General features: G+C 39.1%; 2 protein-coding genes and 2 pseudogenes across 2 annotated transcripts; 3 read left to right on the top strand and 1 right to left on the bottom strand.

The window, feature by feature from the left end:
* Positions 1-1,827: 1,827 nt before the first annotated feature.
* LOC140180096 (serine/threonine-protein phosphatase 7 long form homolog) lies at positions 1,828-3,302 on the bottom strand. Its single transcript, XM_072220493.1, has 5 exons — positions 3,227-3,302; positions 3,011-3,148; positions 2,754-2,967; positions 2,561-2,648; positions 1,828-2,463 (listed from the first exon to the last, which is right to left on the bottom strand). The coding sequence occupies exons 1-5, from the start codon at positions 3,300-3,302 to the stop codon at positions 1,828-1,830; spliced, it is 1,152 nt and encodes a 383-aa protein (XP_072076594.1).
* Positions 3,303-9,067: 5,765 nt separating this feature from the next.
* On the top strand, positions 9,068-12,676 carry LOC112758963 (ankyrin repeat-containing protein ITN1-like; annotated as a pseudogene).
* A 135-nt stretch (positions 12,677-12,811) lies between these two features.
* Positions 12,812-14,425, top strand: LOC112758964 (uncharacterized). Its single transcript, XM_025807761.3, has 2 exons — positions 12,812-13,759; positions 13,840-14,425. The coding sequence occupies exons 1-2, from the start codon at positions 13,513-13,515 to the stop codon at positions 14,037-14,039; spliced, it is 447 nt and encodes a 148-aa protein (XP_025663546.1). The 5' UTR covers positions 12,812-13,512; the 3' UTR covers positions 14,040-14,425.
* A 2,565-nt stretch (positions 14,426-16,990) lies between these two features.
* LOC112758967 (ankyrin repeat-containing protein At5g02620-like) lies at positions 16,991-20,355 on the top strand (annotated as a pseudogene).
* Positions 20,356-20,691: the final 336 nt, after the last annotated feature.

Genomic DNA, 20,691 nt, shown 5'->3' on the forward strand with positions numbered 1-20,691 from the left:
ATGCCGATGATAGTTTATGGAAGCCACCCCATGCGTTCCGGGAATTTTGTACGAGACACATTGCTTCCAATTTCATGACTCACATCAAGAACAAGGACTTGAAGAAGGTTCTGATTAATGCAGTGTATTCGAAGTCGCAACGGGAGTTCATTCATTATTTGGGGCATCTGAGGGGTGAGAATGAGGCGATCACAAAGTGGCTAGAGGAGATGCCACGATCGCAGTGGGCGCAGTATGCGGATGAGGGTCGTAGATTCGGGCACATGACGACGAATATCTCCGAGTGCATAAAGGCAGTGATGAAAAGTTCTCGGAATTTGCCAATCACGGCTCTGGTTAAGTCAACTTATTTCCGGTTAGGAGAACTTTTTGACAGGAAGGGTTCCGAGGCCCTTGCCTAACTCCAAGTCGGCGCCGAGTTCTTGTAGACACTAATGAAGGCCATCGAGTTTAACTCGAAGCACATCAACACCATGAATGTTTACCAGTTTGACCGTTCGCGAACTAGCTACACAGTTGAAGAGTTAGCGGTAGTCCCTGGGTCCAGACAACAAAACTACCAGGTTCTGCTCGACGAAGGCAAGTGTGACTGTGGGTATTTCCAGGCGCTTCATCTTCGATGTCGTCACATCCTTGCAGCATGCTCCCATGCAAGAATTGATTGGAGGGGGTTTGTGCATCTAGTGTATCGCATGGAGTCCGTCTTCAACGTATATAGGTTAGAGTTTCGTCCGATTGGACATGAGGATGATTGGCCATCCTATGAAGGGCGCATTCAGCCCAATCCTATGATGATGAGAGTGAAGAAAGGTCGACCAGTCAACTCAAGAATCCGGAATAACATGGATGATGTCGAGCATACCAGGGAGAAGAGGTGCAGCTTGTGTCGTCAACCTGGTGACACGCGGAAGACGTGTCCCACTGTTGACGGTGCAGGTGCATCGTCTAGCCGACGTTAGTAAGTGGGGTGGGTTTGTATAACTGTTACGATTGTAATTTGACTTTCGTGTAACTTTCATTGCTATAAATGTTAATGAAATTAAACATATTTGGTTGTTAAATTCTAATGCAGTGATACCAAAAACATGGATAAATATATATCATATATGTTCAAGAAACACCTAAACCTGGATAACTATTTATAATATATATGTTCAACAAAATTCTATAGATACATTATCGATAAAGAACCATACAAATATCTACTAGCCCCTCCGTCCCCTACCTCCACGCGGAGGACGCCGTCTGTGAGGCCTCTGGTCCAGACACCCACCTATGCCACAGGTAGGTGGTCGAATATCACGCTGAGCTCGACCAAGCTGAGGATCAGGGTCCGGTTGATGAGTGATAAGATGCTCTCTCAGTGCGGCGTAGTCTGCAGTGGAGGACGACCCACTAGAGGGATTATCAACATGTTGTGGCTAGTAGGCTGACTGAAGAGGAAATGTGTGCATCTGCGAGAATGGTTATGCCTGCTGTGGATGTGTCTCGATATCCGCCAACCCGCCATCACCACCCTACATTAACCCCTTCATCCAGTCAGGGACCAGCATCGTCACATCAAGCAAGTCCTGCGTGTCCAATATGGGCTGGTAGTCCGTATGCTGTCCGAGATCACTAGGGTTGAATGGCAAATGGAACAGGGTACCGATATCCCCATGCACTGCCCGCTGCTCCTGCTGGCTAGTCCTAACCTATAGTCCCTCAGCCTGGTGGCTAGAACCGGCATCAAAGTGATGTGACCCAAGGGGTCGGAGGGACAGGTATCCTCCGGGCAAGGGTCCCGACAGAGTCCCAACAATCTGGCCACCAGCCTCATCCCACCAACTACCTCTGGCCCACCACTTGGGGGTTGACTGGGTCCCTGTCCCTGTGAAGCTCGTCTCCCTGCTCCCTCCCTCCGCCTCCACCACGTCTACCTCTGCCTCTTGCTCTCCCTCGTCCCCTACCTCTCCCTCTTCCAGCAGGAAGTCGCAGCTCTGGGAGGTGACCATCCTTAGGCTGATGTAACTCTAGAGCAAGTGGATGGTGCAGAGGCAGGTCCTCCGGCACTACTCCCGCCGGCACTAGGTGTTGGTCACCCTGACTAAACAACTCCGTGTGTACCCACTGAATGTACCAAGTCATATACGGTAGTGAAGGACGCAGGTCTATATGATTATGGATATGCAGACGATGGTTGGCCCGATGATCCCATAAATCATGCCATCCCCCCAGCAAGTGCGGGAACCACTCACTACGTCCGAATTGACCATCCATACCATGTAGGCTATCGATGTCTAATGGCCTGGTCGGAATGTGCTGCAGGCCACCGAACTGCCACACGGCTTGGTCCACATGATGCCACTCAATAATGGCAAAGCAGAGCAGCGGGCAGACAACAGCCACCGTGTGGTCAGCCTCAGCAATCACATGTGGAACTAGACCCTCCAACTGCGGGTCTGCATACAGTGTCCACTCAACCTGTTTTCAAGACACAAGTTAGTGTTATTATTGAATTTTCATATGCAAAAAACATAACATAAATTGAACTGGGTATGCATAAATATTTATGACTTACGGTGAACATGCCAAAGCCGTTCAGGACACGCCTGTAATGCCTAAGGCGCCCCTCACCTCTGGCGTTGTCCGGTCTGTACTGAACCCACCTACAATTCTGCGATAGAGGTAACATCACAACTCAGTTATATTATATTAAACACTTAATTTATTAAATAAACAAAGGACTATTGCAGAAAATAAAAAAATTATACCTCTCAACAAGCGAAAACCGACGGATATCAAATCCATACGGACGTAGCAGGGGAATACAGTGGTAGGCCCATGACAATAGCAGACTAATGCGACCACCCAGGTTGCGCGCACCATGCTCCGTGGCGCGACACATCTGGCGGTACATCCAAGCCAATACAGCCAATCCCCACGACAACCTCACATGCATCGAGGTCCTCCAGCAGGGAGACCCACCTGATATGCACCCGAAAGTCAGATGCATCTGGGAATAGAATACCCCCTATCAGCTGCATAATGTAGTCTCTCGTGTACCTCAATAGGCTCTCCTCAGTGGCGTCCTGCTCCAGCTCTCCGCAGACAGTGTTCAGGAACCAAGTCAGCTTGACAGTCCACTTTGTTTGTGACTGTCGGTCCTCTGCACCAGGCACAACACCCAGTAACTGCTGACAAAAGTCGTCAATGGTCCGTCCCTGGTGGTGCTATTCCCAACTACCTATGCACCCGCTCATAGGATCACCATCGATCCTGAGTCCCAGCTGATATGCCACATCCTGTTGCATGATGGTCATCTCCCCGCATGCTAAATGAAAGGTGTGGGACTCAGGCCTCCACCTCTATAACAATGCCGAGACGAGTGGCCAGTCATGCTCAAACTCAACCATGTAGGCCACATACTCAAACCCGGATCATCTGAGATATGGCCTAATCGCCTCCGGTGGCCTCGTCATCAAATTTTGCCTAGTGCGCAAGATCCGATGCGCCTACCAAAAGGAAAGATAATATTAAAAACAAAACAAAAAAATAGCGTCAACTCTAAATAGCACAAATTCACTGTTTGATAATTAAAGACAGATAAACGACAAGGATATCATCATACCACTTGATCAAGTCTGCCAGCAATGTGCTCAGCCTAATCTAATTTGTACAGGGTCCCCTCATATCCCAATAACTGCTGCTCCATCTAACCACAACGAATTTAAACAAAATAACATGTACTTATCAGCATTTGTTTCACAATAACGGGATTTGTAAGTAAACGTATTTGATAAATACTACTTATCTACCTCACTTTCAGTAAAACCCTAGGCAACCCTACCCTATTACTTACTTAATCCCACATTCTACCTTAATTTTATTCAGATTTGACTAACAATGTAAACCAATTTTTCTTACTAAACTAACTACGAAATACACTAGCAGCTTATACTAATTCACATGTTAAAAACAATCAACAACCACCGAATAACATGAAATAAGTAAGCAGTCACTCTAACCATAACTAGCATGCAACTACTAACTAAGAAATAATAGGTAACTCTAACTAATCTGAGAAAAATAACTCAAACTAACATTTTAATTACTAACCTCAAACTGCTAATGCTGTGAATAACGAATCTCTCGAATGCCGGAATACAGAAAGTTCCAAGAGAATAAAAATTGGGAGAAAATTTGGAAAGAAAAGGACAGAAGACAATGATCCCACTTCGAATTTATAATACGCCGAACTTTACGTGGAGTTCGCCGGGGGTACGGTGAACTCCATAAAAAATATGGAGTTCGCTGAGGGTACGGCAAACTTACTCTAATTACCAAAAAAAAAAAATAGACATTCCTGTAAATAAAGATCAAAATTGGGTTTTCGGAAAATAATTATTTGGTTTAATTACTCTGCAGGTCCCTATAGTTTCAACGAATTTTCAATTAGGTCCCTATACTTTTTTTCTTTTCAATTGGGTCCCTGTACCTTAATTTTTTTTCAATTAAGTCCCTGTTAACGTTTAACGTTAAAAAAAAACATTAGTCAGTTGTGAAATGACTTATTTACCCCTTTCTTCTCCCTATAAACAGATCTGTGTCTGAGTTATCTGAGGTTTCTCTTCTTCTCCGTTTTTCATTTTCAATTTTCATCTTCCCCAAATTTATGGCTCAAAGTCAAGGAACCTCATTCATTCTCTCTTCGAGAAGCTGTGTTTCTAGGAGCTCCAACCCGAAGGAAAGAAGACACGTGTGTTTATGTGGAGAGGCAGTAATCATCCGCCGTTCCTCAGCCATTTCTGACCATGGTAGGAGGTATGTTACTTGTGGAAAGATACCAAAATGCAACTTTTTTTAGTGGATTGATGATTTTGAGTGGATTGAGGTTGATGACGGTGTAAAGAATGGGTGGCCAAAGAAAAAGGAAAGGCGGGTTTACTGTTTTTGTGGTGACACTCTGAGTCTTCAAATTTCAGGAACAACAAAAAAACCTAATAGAAGATTTATTTCTTGCCCTAACAGAAGATGCAAATTTTTTGAGTGGGTTGATAAAGTTGGTGCAGGAAGTAACGTGTCTGCTGCTGCTGTTGGAGTTGTTGGAACACAAAATTCTGCTAAGTTGGAGGGTGAAATATGGAAATTGGATGCACAAGAAAGAAAGATAGAGAGACTAAACGTGGGGATGGAGAGATTAATTTTTGAAGCCAGAGAAATAGATGCTTGTGTGGGTAGATTATGTGATGAGTTCAATATTCTCCAAGAACAAGTTGGGAGATTGGATGACAATATAAAAATTCAATGTAAAATGCAATATATGCTATTTATGTTTTTGCTAGTCTTAATAATTGGAATGTGGTTTGCAAGATTTTAGAGTTATCTGTGCTATGAAATTCTATGTAAGAGGTTCTATGGCTTCAATCCAGTTAAAGCTAATTATGTTTAGTTTGAATGAATTTTGCATTTTGATGTATTTTGTGTGTGTATAACAATAAAATGATAGTTGGGAAGAAAGTTTATCAATGTGAATATTTAAAGTTTCATAATTGACAACAACTTGCAGAAAAAAGTGGCCAGATAATATGCCACATATATTTTCATTAAATAAGTGTTCCTGTACCCCTTACTTACACAAAATATCACAGCATAAGTGGTCATATAATATGCCACATACCTAGTCCAAAATAAAGGTCCAAGAAGTGCAACAATTAAAAGTGGTCCAACCTAATTCCAAAATATCAAAATAGTGGTCCTATCCACATAATAAACAGTGGCCACAGAGACACAATTGAAAACAAAATATACTATATAATAGCAACCCCAACAACCCTAACTATAAATTTAATCATACTTCAGTCTTCACTTAGGTATATATGTAGAGTAGGTGCCCCTTTTTACTTTCTCACTCCTAACTTTAGCCGCCCACTTCTCCTCACACCAAACACCTTTGTCTTGGGTAAAGGTTGAGAAGATGCTCTAGGTAGTTGCTGAGAATTTGCACTTGCCACAGCTAGGGGAGGCTGGGAGGCTGGCCCTTCAAGAGGTAAGGCTTGTTGTTAGGTGGCTATGGTTGGAGCCACTGCACCGGTGGCTATGGTTGGAGCCTGAGAAACTGAAGTTGCAAGTATGGGAGGTGGTTGAGTAGAGGCAGCAACAGCAGGTGTGGTGGGTAACTGTTGTGAAGCTGCAGGTGTGGTGGGGAGTGGTTGTGAAGATGCAGCTCTACCCCTTCCCCTGCCCCTTCCTCTGCCCCTACCTACCCCTGTTTGCCTTATTCTCTCAGATCTATGGATATTCACACCGGATCTATTGTCGGCAGCAGGATCAGAGTCAACAGCAGCCGCAGCAGTAGCCACAGTGTCAGCACCAGCCATATCTTCTCTGTTGGCGGCAGTAGCAACATCAGGCTCTGAAATTAGGTAAAACACAACCAGTTGCAACATGAATATTCAACTCTTTTTCAATCAATTTATAATCCATTTATAATTTATTTATAACACAGCATAATCAATTTATAATCCTGTTATAATCTATTTATAAGGAAGCATAATTTGTTTGCAATCTACAATGATAAAACAATAATTTGTAATACAGCATAATTTATAATCTATTTTCACGCAACATATTTTATGCTATCACAACCTAATCCACTAAACACATCAAACACCCTATAATTTTGAAAAGAAAACAATAAAACAGCAGTTTGTATATTCAAATTTGCAAAATACTTGACACAATTGGATTGGGACAATGCCTTCTATTATGTCCATATTGTCCACAGTTGCTACATGTAACAGATGTACCCGTCCTCCTAAGCTTTGTCTGAGAACGGTTCTCATCAGGTTCTCTGATCCTCACCATCCGTGGTCTTCCTGGCTTCACTCTAAAGATGGGAGGTATGATGGTATCACACTCAACTTTCGGCCACATATTTTCTCCGTTGATTGGAGAAACTAACTTACCATAAACTGACCAAGTGACTTGAACTCCAACCCCACCTTAAACTCATATTCCCTACTCATCTCAGCCTCATTGTATTTAGGATATCTTCTCTTCTTAATCATATCATCCGGATCTCCCTCAAAGCTATCAATATCTTCGGTTTCATAACCCTCAGAAATTTTTCCAACTTCAACATCATCCTTAACAGCAGCATCAACACCAGCAGCTTGAGCATTGTCATGTTCATTTAACGGGCCATCAAACCCCCTAAAAGCATTTGCAAATCCACCATCATTTCCATCTTCAATATCAAACCCAAAATGATCATCGTGATCTCCATCATCAGCACTATCATCAAATCTATCCTCCTCACTAGACGCCTCTGATTCACCTTCAACTTCTACTTCTACGAAACCACTGCCACTGTACTTAGCTTCAGTTGGCACATAATCCTTATCATTCGAAAATATCTCAACACCATTACCTTCCCTGCAGCCATCAACAACATACACCAAGCAATGCTTAACAGTCTGCGACACTAATAACCTACCCATTCTCATGGCATCTCCATCACTCATCAACTCTCTGAGACCCGAGCTCAATTGACAGCTTGGTTCACAGTACCAGATCCTAGCATACCCTTTGTACCCTAACTTCTGCAACTCACTAACTATTTCTTGCAAACTCCATTCATCGAACTCAAAATGCATATCTTCCAACACCCTTCCTCCCAAATATTCTAGCCTATTTCCTATATCATGAAACTTGCCACCGTGATGTATGTCTATGGTAAAATTTGAGTCCCCCATCACTACATTAATAAAAACAGAAACAGAATATATTTAAAGCAGCATCATCACAACAATAATAATCAACATTCAAGAATAAACAAAATTCATCATCCAATGCCATATTTTTAAAAATTGCTGTGCGCAAGATTCCCCATGCTCTGACCTATTAATGCACCTTAAGCCTATGCTTGTTTTTCTTTTATATATTATTTTCATCATCCCAATTCAGCATACATCCAGAACATGGAAAAGAAGCAAGGCAATGATTGTGAAACCATCAACATAATTTATTATTTGAATATGGAAACTATCATAACATAAATCCCTAGCTCAAATCTTGCGATACATCTTCCTATCTTGCTTAATTCCATAACCCAAAATATGAAAAAAGAACCATCGAATTATGCATCTTTCAGAGCAATTTGCAAACTTGAGAGTAACGCTCCAAATCAATTAAGGTTGTTCAGAGAAACAAAACTAAACTATTATAAACCATTAAATCAAAACAATCCCTATACATAAATATTGATATTGTAAATCCTAAATAAACCATTAAATCAAAACAATCCAGAAATCAATTCAACAAATACATAATCAACTAGTTCCATAATTAAAAAAATAAAATTAGCATAAACATCAAATTTTAAAACTGAAAAAAAAGAGGCATTTTTTTGTTACCTGTTTGCAGACAGTTTGAGTGCAGGGAGATGGAGCAGAGGTACAACGCGGGGACGGGAGGCCAGGCGCTATGAGGCTCGGCACGGTGCGATGAAGCGACGCCAAGCGAGGGTCTTCACCGCGAGGGACGGCGGACGGACAAGCAGCAGAAAGACCTCCGAACAGAACAACGCAGAGCAGACCGGCACAGAGGGAAGGACGCGACGGACAGCACACCTCCAAGCGTCCGTTTGCAGTTGATGCCAGACACGGACACCGCCGATGGACCGACGCAGGAGACACAGGAGATGAGAGTAACTTAGGGTTTTCTTTTTCCTTTGGGATGAAATGTGAGGGGTGCTTTTGGTATTTGGAAAAAATTCATATTAGTTCAGCTAGCCACTCCAGCTAAATGAGAGGAATATTCTTTTTTTACCAAGAATATTCTGTTATGTTAAACGTTATACTGACGACAAGGACTTAATTGAAAAAAAAAATTAAAGTACAGAGATCCAATTAAAAAAATATATATAGAGAGATCTAATTGTCGGTGAAACTATAGGACCTACATAATAATTAAACCTAATTATCTTTAAAAATTTATGACGGAAAAAAATCCAATAATAATAATAATTATTATTATAATTGATAAACAAAAAAAGGTTAGTTATCTTCTATGGGATAAAACACAACAGAAGAGGTTATGAGGAACGAGATTTGCGTAGGTGAAGTAAACAGAACCAACAGGAACCCTCGGAAAGCGAGTTTCCTCTTATGGTGCGAATCACCGTCACGCGTTGTGGCGTTGCGTTGTGGACGATTCTCGAATGGGGCTACACCCGAACCCCACGGCCCCAGCACCACCACCACCGTAAACGTAGCCTCCATCCACATTGCATGCGGCCGCCGCCACCGCCACCGCCATGGACCGCTACCCCTACTCCGAGCCCACCACCCCTGCCTCTTCCGTCCCGAGGGAAACCCTCTTTGTCTCCAACTCCAGCAACTCCCTCGTCTTCTCCAACTCCGGCAAGTCCCTCGTCGTCTCCGCCTCCGGCTCGCGCTTCGATCCGAGGAAGAAGTATGTTAGGCAGGTCACCGGCCGGCACAATGACACCGAGCTCCACCTCGCTGCCCAGCGCGGCGATGTTACTGCCGTTCGACGAATCCTTGCCGAGATCGATGATCAGATGACGGGAACCCTAAGCGGAGCTGAGTTTGATGCTGAGGTGGTGGAGATTAGGTCCGCGATCGTCAACGAAGTCAACGAATTGGGAGAGACGCCGCTGTTCACGGCCGCCGATAAGGGACACCTGGATGTCGTTAAAGAGCTTCTCCCTCACACCACCAAAGAGGCCCTTTCGTTCAAGAACCGTGCCGGCTTCTCTCCCTTGCACATTGCCGCTAAACAAGGTCATAAAGGTATGTGAATTTCGCTGCGTAATTTTGTTCAGTTTTGTTCTATTTATCTATATTAATAGCTTTCTAATCATTTTCTTAATTCATGTTTCTAATTATATAACTGAACGTTTACTTGAGACGGAAGGAACTGTATTTATGCTTATCTAGTTTTTTTTTTTTTTCCCTAATTTGTATTCTGCTCTCCTAGCTATTGGATTGGCTGTGGGACCTGCATGGTAATATGCGCCCCTATGGCCACATCCTATCCAGAAGTGTAGGCAAGTCAGATTAGTTTGTGTAAATATATATGTACAAGTATACATTTTTATTTATTTATTTATTTTTCCATGTATAAAATGAGAGAAAGAGGAACAAGCAAGAATATTGCTATCAAAAGGAATTCAAGCATAAATACACCGAGTAGGAGTGTGGTTAAGTGGAAAGGGTTGCATGGAAAAACTTCAAAACTTTGTATAAGTTGTTTCTTCCATTGATGTGCCTACAAGTTAGAGAAAGATTAGTTATCGTTCTCGATACCCCGGTTGTAAACCAAAAAGAAGAAAGACAATTCATGATAAGATATAATGCAGTGTTTGTTCTATGTACTTACCCCATTTTACAGAGAAATATTATTTGAACGATTGATGGAAATTGTTTATAGTGAAAAAGGTTTAGTCGAACATTTGTTAAATATATATATATATATATATATATATATATATATATATTTATTTATTTATTTTTAAAAATTTGATAACTTCTAAAAACAGTCCGCATGGCTAGAAAAGAAAAATAAAGTTAAGAAAGTGAATAAATTTAACCAACTCCAAAATTACTCCTAAGAGTATTTTCAGAAATTCATATATCTCTATTTCTTTATATTGTCAATTTTCATTTTGTTTTTTAGATTCTATACAAGTTTTGAATTAAATACTGTTGTTGCAGACATTGTAGAGGTGCTTCTAGACCATGATCCGGAGCTAAGCAAGACCTTTGGCCAATCAAATGCAACCCCTCTTGTCACTGCAGCTATGAAGGATCAAGCGGATGTTGTTGAGCTGTTGCTTAACAGAGATCCTAGCTTGTTGGAGATAGCTAAGTCCAATGGGAAGAACGCACTCCATTTATCTGGTCGGCAAGGGCACGTTGCTGTGGTGAAACTGTTGCTGGCCCATGATCCGCAACTCGCTCGGAGGACCGATAAGAAAGGACAAACTGCTCTGCACATGGCTGTGAAGGGGACTAGCTGTGAAGTGGTGAAGATGATTCTTAATGCAGATCCTGCAATAGTCATGTTGCCTAACAAGTTTGGAAACAATGCATTGCATATAGCCACCAGGAAGAAAAGGGTAGAGGTATATATATCATGTGAAAAATGTTTTTTAAACATCTAATTTCCTCCCAGTCCAAAATCTTCTAATACTCAAACTCCTACTTTTCATTTTTTGATTTATTTAGATGTCAATAAACACTTACTTTTAGATGTACAAATATGACAATTCAAATCACATTGTTTAAACTTAATTTGAAGGATGTTAATAGTGTAAAACCATAAGGTTATAACTCATAAGGATCGTCAACATTCCCTATAGTCTCTGTTTCTTGTATTTGGTTTGTGGATTAAATATGTATCTTTTTGAACTACATTATGAATTTGAATATGTATCTTAAGATTCTTAACTATACATACATTCAATTGTGTATTACTATATAAACAAAAGTACAACACAGTCACTTATTAGCTTAAAAATTTTGATAAATAAAATCATGCAGATAGTGAATGAACTGTTACTTCATCCTGACACCAATGTGAATGCCCTATCAAGAGACCAGAAAACGGCTCTTGACATTGCTGAAGGACTTCCAGTGTCCGAAGAATCCTGGGAGATAAAAGACTGCCTTGTCCGTTTTGGTGCATGTAAATCCAGTGACCTCAAGCAACCAAGGGACGAGCTGAGGAAAACTATGACACAGATCAAAATGGACGTCTCCTGCCAGCTCGAACAAGCCCGGAGAACAAGCAGGAATGTAAGCGGGATTGCGAAGGAGCTGCAGAAGTTGCACCAAAGCGGAATCCATAATGCCACAAATTCAGTAACCGTTGTGGCCTCGCTGTTTGCAACGGTTGCATTTGCAGCAATCTTCACTGTTCCTGGTGGTGATGATGATTCGGGCAAGGCCGTGGTGGTGCACACTGCGTCCTTCAAGGCCTTCTTCATATCCAATGCTATTTCGCTCTTTGTTTCACTGGTTGTTGTGGTGGTTCAGATCACGGTTGTTAGAGGGGAGACAAAGTCCGAAAGAAGAGTTACAGAAATTATCAATAAGATGCTGTGGTTGGCTTCAGTTTGCACCTCTGTTTCATTCATGGCGGCGTCTTATATAGTTGTTGGTCGCCGCAGCAGGTGGGCTGCAATCCTTATTACAGTCATAGGGACTGTTGTAACAGTTGCCGTTCTTGGTACCATGACTTACTTTGTGCTGAAATCCAAACGTCTCCGAAGAGAAAGGAAGAAGTTCAAAAGGATTAAAACATCTTCTTGGCGGTGTTCAGATTCTGAAACTGAAGTGGATCCAATTTATGCCATCTAGTTCCTGAACCCTGAACTTTAAATTCTAACTACAGCATGATTTTGTATTTAACAAACACTGAAAAGGATAACAATGCTTTTCCAAGGTTTCACGAGCTGAGAAAAAGAGAGATGGCTTTTGTGGAAGTGAATGGCGGCTGCTTTTTGTTTCCACAACAGGGCATAAGGGAGACAAATTGGTTAGTTGATCTCTCTTTCAAAAGATTGATTTCACACCAGGTTTCCTTTATCCCTTTATGGTATATTATTGTATTTGTTAAAACAGTTCTGATTGCTTTGTTAAATTTAGGACGATTTTGCAAATACAAACGTAAAGCGTTATATTAGACACCGACATTAAAGTTGTCGGAATTTATAAACCAACAAATAAATGTATATTTTGAACAAACTGGTGGGGTGTAATTTTATTATAAATATATATACCTTACAAAGCAGTAATCTAGTATGAGGGCTAAAAAATTGGTTATGGGTTTATTATTGGTGTTTTAATTGGAAATAGGTGCAGTGTGTGTATTTACAAATTGGTGGAGTGTCAGAAGGCATTTTCATCAGGCGGGGGGACATGTTGCAATCAGCATGTGGGTGGGTATGAATGCCATGTGGCGAAATCTGGTTGCATGAGACTGCAACACGGGGGGCGTGCTGAGTCAGCACGGGGGAGGGACGTGTTACGCGTGGCAAAGGCTGGTTGGTTGGTGATGCAACATGGGTGGTGTGTTGAGTGCTTCGCCTGTATAAGGCAAAGCTTGATACCATTTTCATTGCGAGGAAGAGTGTTCTTTGAGCGTGTTGCTAGTGTAATAGAGGGTACCGCAAATTTGGTAGTGTATCGCAACGTTGAGATTATACGAAATATTCATGAGGGAGTGAGGTTTGTGTGTCAGAATCCGTTTTCATTTGTGGTTCCATGCACCATGACGTTTATCAAGCTTCAGAACGGTCTCTGTCAAAACATGAAGAATGGTATATTGAGGAGAGTGAGCAGTATATTGCACCGGAATCCAGTTATAGTTTTTGGTGGTCTAATACAGTTTGATATCATGCTGATCGTTGATGAAGAGAGTATGTAGAATATGTTCACCAGCAAACTTAGATGCAACAACCACAGATTGAGCCATATGTTGAGTTTTAAAACGTAGAGGCAGATGAGATTCAAAATAATTGATAGAGCTGTAGTGTACAAAGGAATGAACAGTAACAGCGAAGAGGACTTCGAAGTCACTTATGAAACTAGCGGCATAGACGAGGATGGTGATGTGGGAGTCGAGGCAGCAACGGAGAATGTAGTGGTTCATCCCACAGTTAGTCAACCGATGAATGTCCTATCTTTTATGCGTAATTTAGATCTTGACATCATGAGTGCACCGGAATTTCCGGAATATGCAAACATAGGTACGTGATGAGTGAATAATGCGTTTTTGTTAATTTATATTTTGGATGGATCAATGAATGATGATTTCTGCTTTCTGTAGATGTTGCTGATCCTGAGGTCGAAGAGTTCAGGATCGGAATGGAGTTTAGTTCTAGAAAGTCTGTCATCGCAGCAATCAGAAGTTACACTATTTCTAGAGGAGTCGACTACAATGTTTATGAGTCCGAACCACAGACGCTCTATGCAAAATGCAAGACGTGTATGGGCGTGGGTACGACTGGCTTATCCAAGCCAGTTTGATATGGAAAAAAGGTTGTTGGAAAATAAAGAAATACAACGGTAGGCATACGTGCACCATGAGAACGATTTCAAATGATCATTCCATGTTAGACTCGGACACAGTTGCTGAGGCTATAAGGCCATTGGTTGAGACTGACCCCGTCCATCAAAGTCAAATCTATAATTGCGGAAGTCCAGTCAAGGTTCAACTACACCATCAGTTATCGAAAGGCTTGGTTGGCAAAGTAGAAGTCCATAGCCAAAATTTTCAATAGTTGGGAGGATTCTTACCAAACTTTGCCATGGTAGCTCTCGGTCATGGTTCAGAAAATGTCTGACTGAATATTATTTATATTCGAAAATAAATAAATATAAATAAATAATATTTATATTTGAAAATAAAAAAATGTAAATAATATTATATTTTTATATAATACTAACAATAAAAAAATTAAAAATATTTAATTTAAATACAAAAAATAATAAAATTTATGAATTTACATAAACTAAATTTTTTTTTGGTGACTATTTACATAAACTGAATGATCTAAATAATTGATGATATATTTTTCAAGTGCCATATAATTACGTACCATTTTTAATCACTACAAATTAATATTTTTTTATATAATTTTTTTTTCAAACACACCTAACACCTAACTCTCTTCTTTAGCCTCTCTTCTTCTTTCTCGGTAAAACTGTGAAACTAAGATTACCAATAATAACACTTGATGCATGAAAATGGTCACCAAGAAGCTCAATTTATAGAGCTTCTTTGAGCGTCGCTGGTTGCTGGGGTGGGGACTGTCCCTTGCATGCAGACTGCTTGCAACACGCTCCCCCCGTGTTGCTCTAAGCTTCTTGGAAACGAACGAAAACCCTGTTATCAGGATTCAGAGACAACACGCCCCCCGTATGTTTTTAGGGTTGTGCCACCTGTCATTGCCAGCTACTTCACCACACCCCCTACGTGTTTTCAAGGCCTGTCACGCTTTTGACAGACCTGTCACCACGCCCTCTGGTGTATTGAAACTGACACCACCCAGGCATTCATAACACAACAAAACACCTTTTTTCCTCTCAAATATTGAGCCAATACACCAATGAAAAATAATGTGTAGTATGAGTGCTCAAGGTAATTGCTTTCCGTAGATTGGATTGAAGCAACCATTTTCTACAAGAAACTATCAGATAACATATTTTTTAATGTCCATTTTAGCAAACTTTGTCACAAATTGGGTACTAATTGTCTAATGATTAATTATCTCACTAGATTCCTTAACCAAAGAAGACCATCTCACAATTTCTCAAAAGTCCTATTTCAGATTTTCAGCTTTTATCGGAAAAAGCTAAGGACTGACCCTTGAAGAATAAGGAGAGAGACTCCACGTGGGTCGAGGAAAGAGAGTCCCAACTTAGAGGAAAGTCTAATCAATCATAACTTGTCAGTTGACAAATTATTTTTAGAAAAACATAAAAAAATTAAATTAAAATAAATATTAAAACATTAGATTTAATAACGGCTAAAATTTATTCTATAAATACAATTTATACATATTTTTATTATTATATTTTTTCAATTTTTAATTTTTTTAATTTCTCCAATGAGTATTTTAATATTGGTTTAAATTCAAATTATATATTATTTATTATTTATGAAATTAAATTTTTTCGTATGTTATTAATTTATAATAATGAATCATTTTTTTAATTTATAAATTTTAATAATATTATTATAAAAAATTTAAGTTAATAATTATATTAATTTTTTATTTTAATTAATTAAATAAGTAGAATTATAATAAACATTAAAATTAATCTCTTTTATTGAAGATAAAAGAATCACTTTCAGTTTTTATTTAGTGTTTATAATGCAAAAATTGATATGAAATTATTTTTATGATAAATTGACTATAAACAAGGATTGGAAAGAGTTATCCTGTTCGATTGAAATTTAATTTTGCAAACAAAAAGCACCTTTATTTGCAACCAACGATATAATCTTTAGCTAGAAATATGAGGGGGTTAATTATTGTTGGCTGAGCTGGATATAAGGTTTGTATAAGACATTGAGTGCCTAGTGTGAAAGGAAATAAGATGGTTGTTACAATACTCCGATATTGTTTGGACTTTTGTCATTTGTGACTGTGAGTGGATTGTGAGTGAGTGGTAGTGCCGTGGTGGTCTCAAACATCCAAGTAACTAAAGACAGGTGCATCTCTGTCTGCTAGTAACATCAAAAGACCAAATAGCCCTCCGAGAGGCGGCTACGTCTCTATAGTCAAACATATTCCTTTGACTCGGCCAACCCCCACTCCTTCTTTTTACTATTTACTTTCTTTTTATTTATTTATTTAAAAATAAAATATATTTTTTATTTTAAAATTTTGTAAAAGTTTAATAATATTTTTTATTTCTTTTAATTTTATCTTAAAAATTTTAATTTATATTAAATATATTTATAAAAGCTAAATTTTTAAAAATTTAAGATTAATCTAATAATAATATATAACAATTATATTTGATTTACTTGTATTAAAAATTATTTTTATAATATTAATATTAAATTAGTTTTAAATTTGTTTTAAAAATTAATCATTACAGATATTTTTAATGTAAATAAAAAATTTTTAAGATAAAATTAAAAAAAATTAAAAATATTTCTAAAATTCTTAACAAATTAAAAGAATTTGTTTAAATATTTTTTTGGTATTTTAAAATTAAAAAAATAAATAATTTTTATAAGACGGATTTATTTATTTATTTATTTATTGTTATAGAATGACTTTTACTTACATGATGATTTTACCATTGAGAATCGTATTCAACTATTCGTATTTCGTGTGCATGGGATATTGGGATGAATCATGGAAAACTATTTGCCACTTTAGGCTCACAAAAACGATTTTTTTTTTAAGAAAAAAGAGAAGGGTGTAAGAAATGTAATTAACATTTTTCTTTTTCACTGGCAAGGATAAGTGAGATTTCTTACACACAAGACTTGTGCTAAAATCGTAAATCAGCAAAAAGAGACAAGTTAATTACTAGTTAGTTAGTAATGCACACGGGTTCCTCTTATTTATCTTCGGTGGAAAAATGTGCGTCAAACATTATTAAATAATAAATCGAAAACAAAAACCAATCATCACCATTCAACTCATACCTTCAAACTCACCCAACTTTATGGTGTTCTTCGCGTTACCTACACCACCTTCTTCTTCTTCTTCTTTGGTTGCTCTTTTTCTTTTCTCTCTTTTTGAAGCATACGAATAGTGCTCCCAGAAAAGGAGTGAGGAGGGGACCGAGTGTGATTCAGTTTCTGCCTCTTCACACCTCGGTTTCCCGCTACTTTCATTCTTCATTTCCTCTTCTTGCTATTCTTAGTTTAATACTCTTTTCTTATTCGGTTTCTATAACTTAGATCTTAGCAACACCAACTCTCAAGGCTCAACCTAGGCTGTTGCTGTCTTATTCAGCAATTGTTGGTTAGTTCATGTCTTCTTTTCCCCCCAATTCCATTAACTAATACTTGCCAATTTATTCCAAAATAAAAAAGAAATTAAGGAGATCAACAAGCAATGTTTGCCCAATAATTGTGTGCATCTGTTGAATTAATGTCTTGCTTTGCTCTTTACCATAAAGTAATAATAGATACATGAAAACTGAATTTGGAACACTTTGGGTTCCTAGTGCTTACCCATGTTTTTGTTTCTTAGCCTATGCTGAATCTGTATTAAGAGTCTGGTTGGGTCCTGAATTGTGAATGCAGATGTGGCCAGAAATTTTGAATGGCTGAGTGATGTGATATGAGGGAGACAATGAATAATTGTATCTTAGATATGTTTTAAGGAATGTGAACTTGATATGTTACATCCATCTTATAAGTATTGAAGATTAAAGATACCTTCCAGAGAAGATGAAGAAACAATTGACCGGTATCCGGGGTGATTCTCCCTTGCACTCAGCAATCCGAGCTGGAAACATGGAATTGGTGCTGGGAATCATCTCTGAGAATGGAGAGGAGGAATTGAAGGAGTTGCTCTCAAAGACAAATAACTCTGGTGAAACTGCCTTATATGTTGCTGCTGAAAATGATAATCTTGATATAGTGAAGGAATTGATCAAATATCATGATATTGGTTTGGCCGGCTTCAAAGCTAAGAACGGATTTGATGCATTCCACATTGCTGCTAAAAATGGGAACTTGGGTGAGTGTCTTAATTCTCTTTACTTCGTAGGAGCTTACAGTTATTTCACTTCATTTTGATGAATGATGTGCAACATGTTATAATAACTCTTTGGTTAATTTTTCAAAGAAAGTTCGCTTCTTAGGATTTGTTGATATAGAACTACACATATTATTTCTCTCCAATTTGAGTTCTTATGTCAAATTAGCCATAACTCTTTTACATCTGCTAGCTTTCTAGGTTTTACATTTTGACTCTTATTTTTGTTGATCATCACACTTACAAATTTATCATTAATCTAATGTTTGGAATTTTTCTGACTCCTCTTCTCTCTTCCGGTTTGTAGAGATATTGAAGGTCCTCATGGAAGCCTTTCCCGAAGTTTCAATGACAGTTGATATGTCAAACACTACTGCATTGCACACAGCTGCAGCACAAGGATATATTGAGGTAGTAAATTTTCTCTTTGAAAAGGGTAGCAGCCTGATAAGTATTGCGAAAAGCAATGGGAAAACTGTGTTGCATTCTACTGCAAGGAACGGCCATGTTGAGGTCATCAAGGCCCTTCTGAGCAGAGAACCAGAACTCGCAACAAGAGTTGATAAGAAGGGGCAGACAGCACTCCATATGGCAGTGAAAGGACAAAACCTTGACTTGGTGGATGAACTTTTGAAATCAAGCACATCATTGGTTAACATGGTGGATGCAAAGGGAAACGCTGCTCTGCATATTGCAACCCGAAAGGGTCGCCTACAGGTAAAAAACCACTTTCCTGTTCTCGCTTTGTTAAGATAGTGAGCATATGGCTTTCCATTGGACTCAGACTCCATCATCTTCTAAGAGCATAATCTAAACTTATTTTCTCAAGTTAATTTTGTGTATGATATTCAAAGAACTTCAGAAGTATGTCTATTTTATTTGATAACTAGCATAAAGAGCGACCGAATGCCTACGACTCCTACTGTAGGGTCTAGGAGGGCAGCTGCAGTCATAGGCTCATAGCCCTACCTCTAAATTAATCTAGTAAGCACTTTGAGGGAAAAGTGCACTTTGTGCCACTACTAGTGTTTTATATGGCAATTGCTGTCTTGTGGACTGCGGCATATGGGTGGTGAAAATGAAATAATACGATGACATAAACTTTGGTGTTTGTTTTTCCCTAGTAATGTTTGTTGACCTTGTTTTAAAATTTTAATATCCTGATATGACATCATCATAAGCAGTTGACTGGGTCCTGCAACCGTTGTAAGCAAACTTCTCTTAGCATTCTATTGATAATCTTTGCAGATTGTTCAGAAGATACTAGATTGCCCAGAAATAAACACTGATGTTATCAATAAATCTGGTGAAACTGCGCTGGATACTGCCGAGAAAAACAACCGTAAGGACATTGCCAACTTGCTGCAAGTTCGGGGAGCTAAAAGTGCCAAGTCCATCAAGTCACCTGCCACAAACACAGCCCTCGAGCTCAAACGAACTGTGAGCGACATCAAAAGTGGGGTTCATAACCAGCTGGAACACACATTTAAAACGCAAGAAGGATGCAAGGCATAGCGAAACGAATCAATAAAATGCAGGCTGAGGGACTTAACAATGCAATCAACTCCAACACTGTTGTTGCTGTCCTTATAGCAACAGTTGCTTTTGCAGCCATATTTAATGTTCCAGGCCAGTATCCTCAGAACCCAAGTGACCGTCCTCCCAGCTTGTCTTTGGGGAGGTATACATCGCTCCCAATATCGAGTTCACAATATTCATAATCTTTGATTCTCTCGCCCTCTTCATATCATTGGCCGTTGTGGTTGTCCAAACATCGTGGTTGTCATCGAGAGGAAAGCGAAGAAACAAATGACGGCCGTTATAAACAAGTTGATGTGGTTAGCCTGTGTGCTAATTTCTGTGTCATTCCTTGCAATGTCATACATCGTTGTGGGGGATAATAAAGGTTTGGCTATAGCAGCAACAGCTCTAGGAACTGTGATTATGGCAGCTACACTAGGAACACTATGTTATTGGGTGATCGCTCACCGACTCGAGGCTGCCAGATTGCGAAGTCTTCGGACAACAATGAGCAGTAGGCAGTCATTATCCATGTCAATGATGTCGCCATCGGAGAACGAGTATAAGACGGTGTATGCAATATAAGACAAGACTATCTGTACCATGCTAAACTTTCCTTTTGTATTAACAACTAACTAGACAGATGTAGTAAAAGCAAAAATAATGGAAAAGCATGCGAAAAACAGCAAAGATAACATCAATGTAATTATCATCGATATAGTGAACATACTCATTGCATGTTAGTATCTTGTTGTTTTCGACATCAACTAATGATTTTATGTGAGAGACTGTCAATCAGGTGACTGCATGTGAAAATGGATTAAAAATGGATATGTATCAGAACATTTCACAACATTTACATTCAAAACAGAAATTCAAATTTTCCAATTGAAAGTTTTCATTAATTAGTTGTAACTAAGGATGTG

Source organism: Arachis hypogaea, chromosome 16 (genome assembly GCF_003086295.3).
Source record: "Arachis hypogaea cultivar Tifrunner chromosome 16, arahy.Tifrunner.gnm2.J5K5, whole genome shotgun sequence".
Lineage (NCBI taxonomy): Eukaryota > Viridiplantae > Streptophyta > Magnoliopsida > Fabales > Fabaceae > Arachis > Arachis hypogaea.

Excerpts from the sequence above, each read along its gene's own strand:
- LOC112758964 (XM_025807761.3), top strand. The coding sequence starts at position 13,513 with ATGAGATTCAAAATAATTGATAGAGCTGTAGTGTACAAAGGAATGAAC. Across the intron at positions 13,760-13,839 it reads TCCGGAATATGCAAACATAG|ATGTTGCTGATCCTGAGGTC; the intron begins GTACGTGATGAG and ends TGCTTTCTGTAG.
- LOC140180096 (XM_072220493.1), bottom strand. The coding sequence starts at position 3,302 with ATGACCATCATGCAACAGGATGTGGCATATCAGCTGGGACTCAGGATC. Across the intron at positions 2,968-3,010 it reads CATTATGCAGCTGATAGGGG|GTGGGTCTCCCTGCTGGAGG; the intron begins GTATTCTATTCC and ends GGTGCATATCAG. Across the intron at positions 2,464-2,560 it reads ACGGCTTTGGCATGTTCACC|GTTGAGTGGACACTGTATGC; the intron begins GTAAGTCATAAA and ends TCTTGAAAACAG.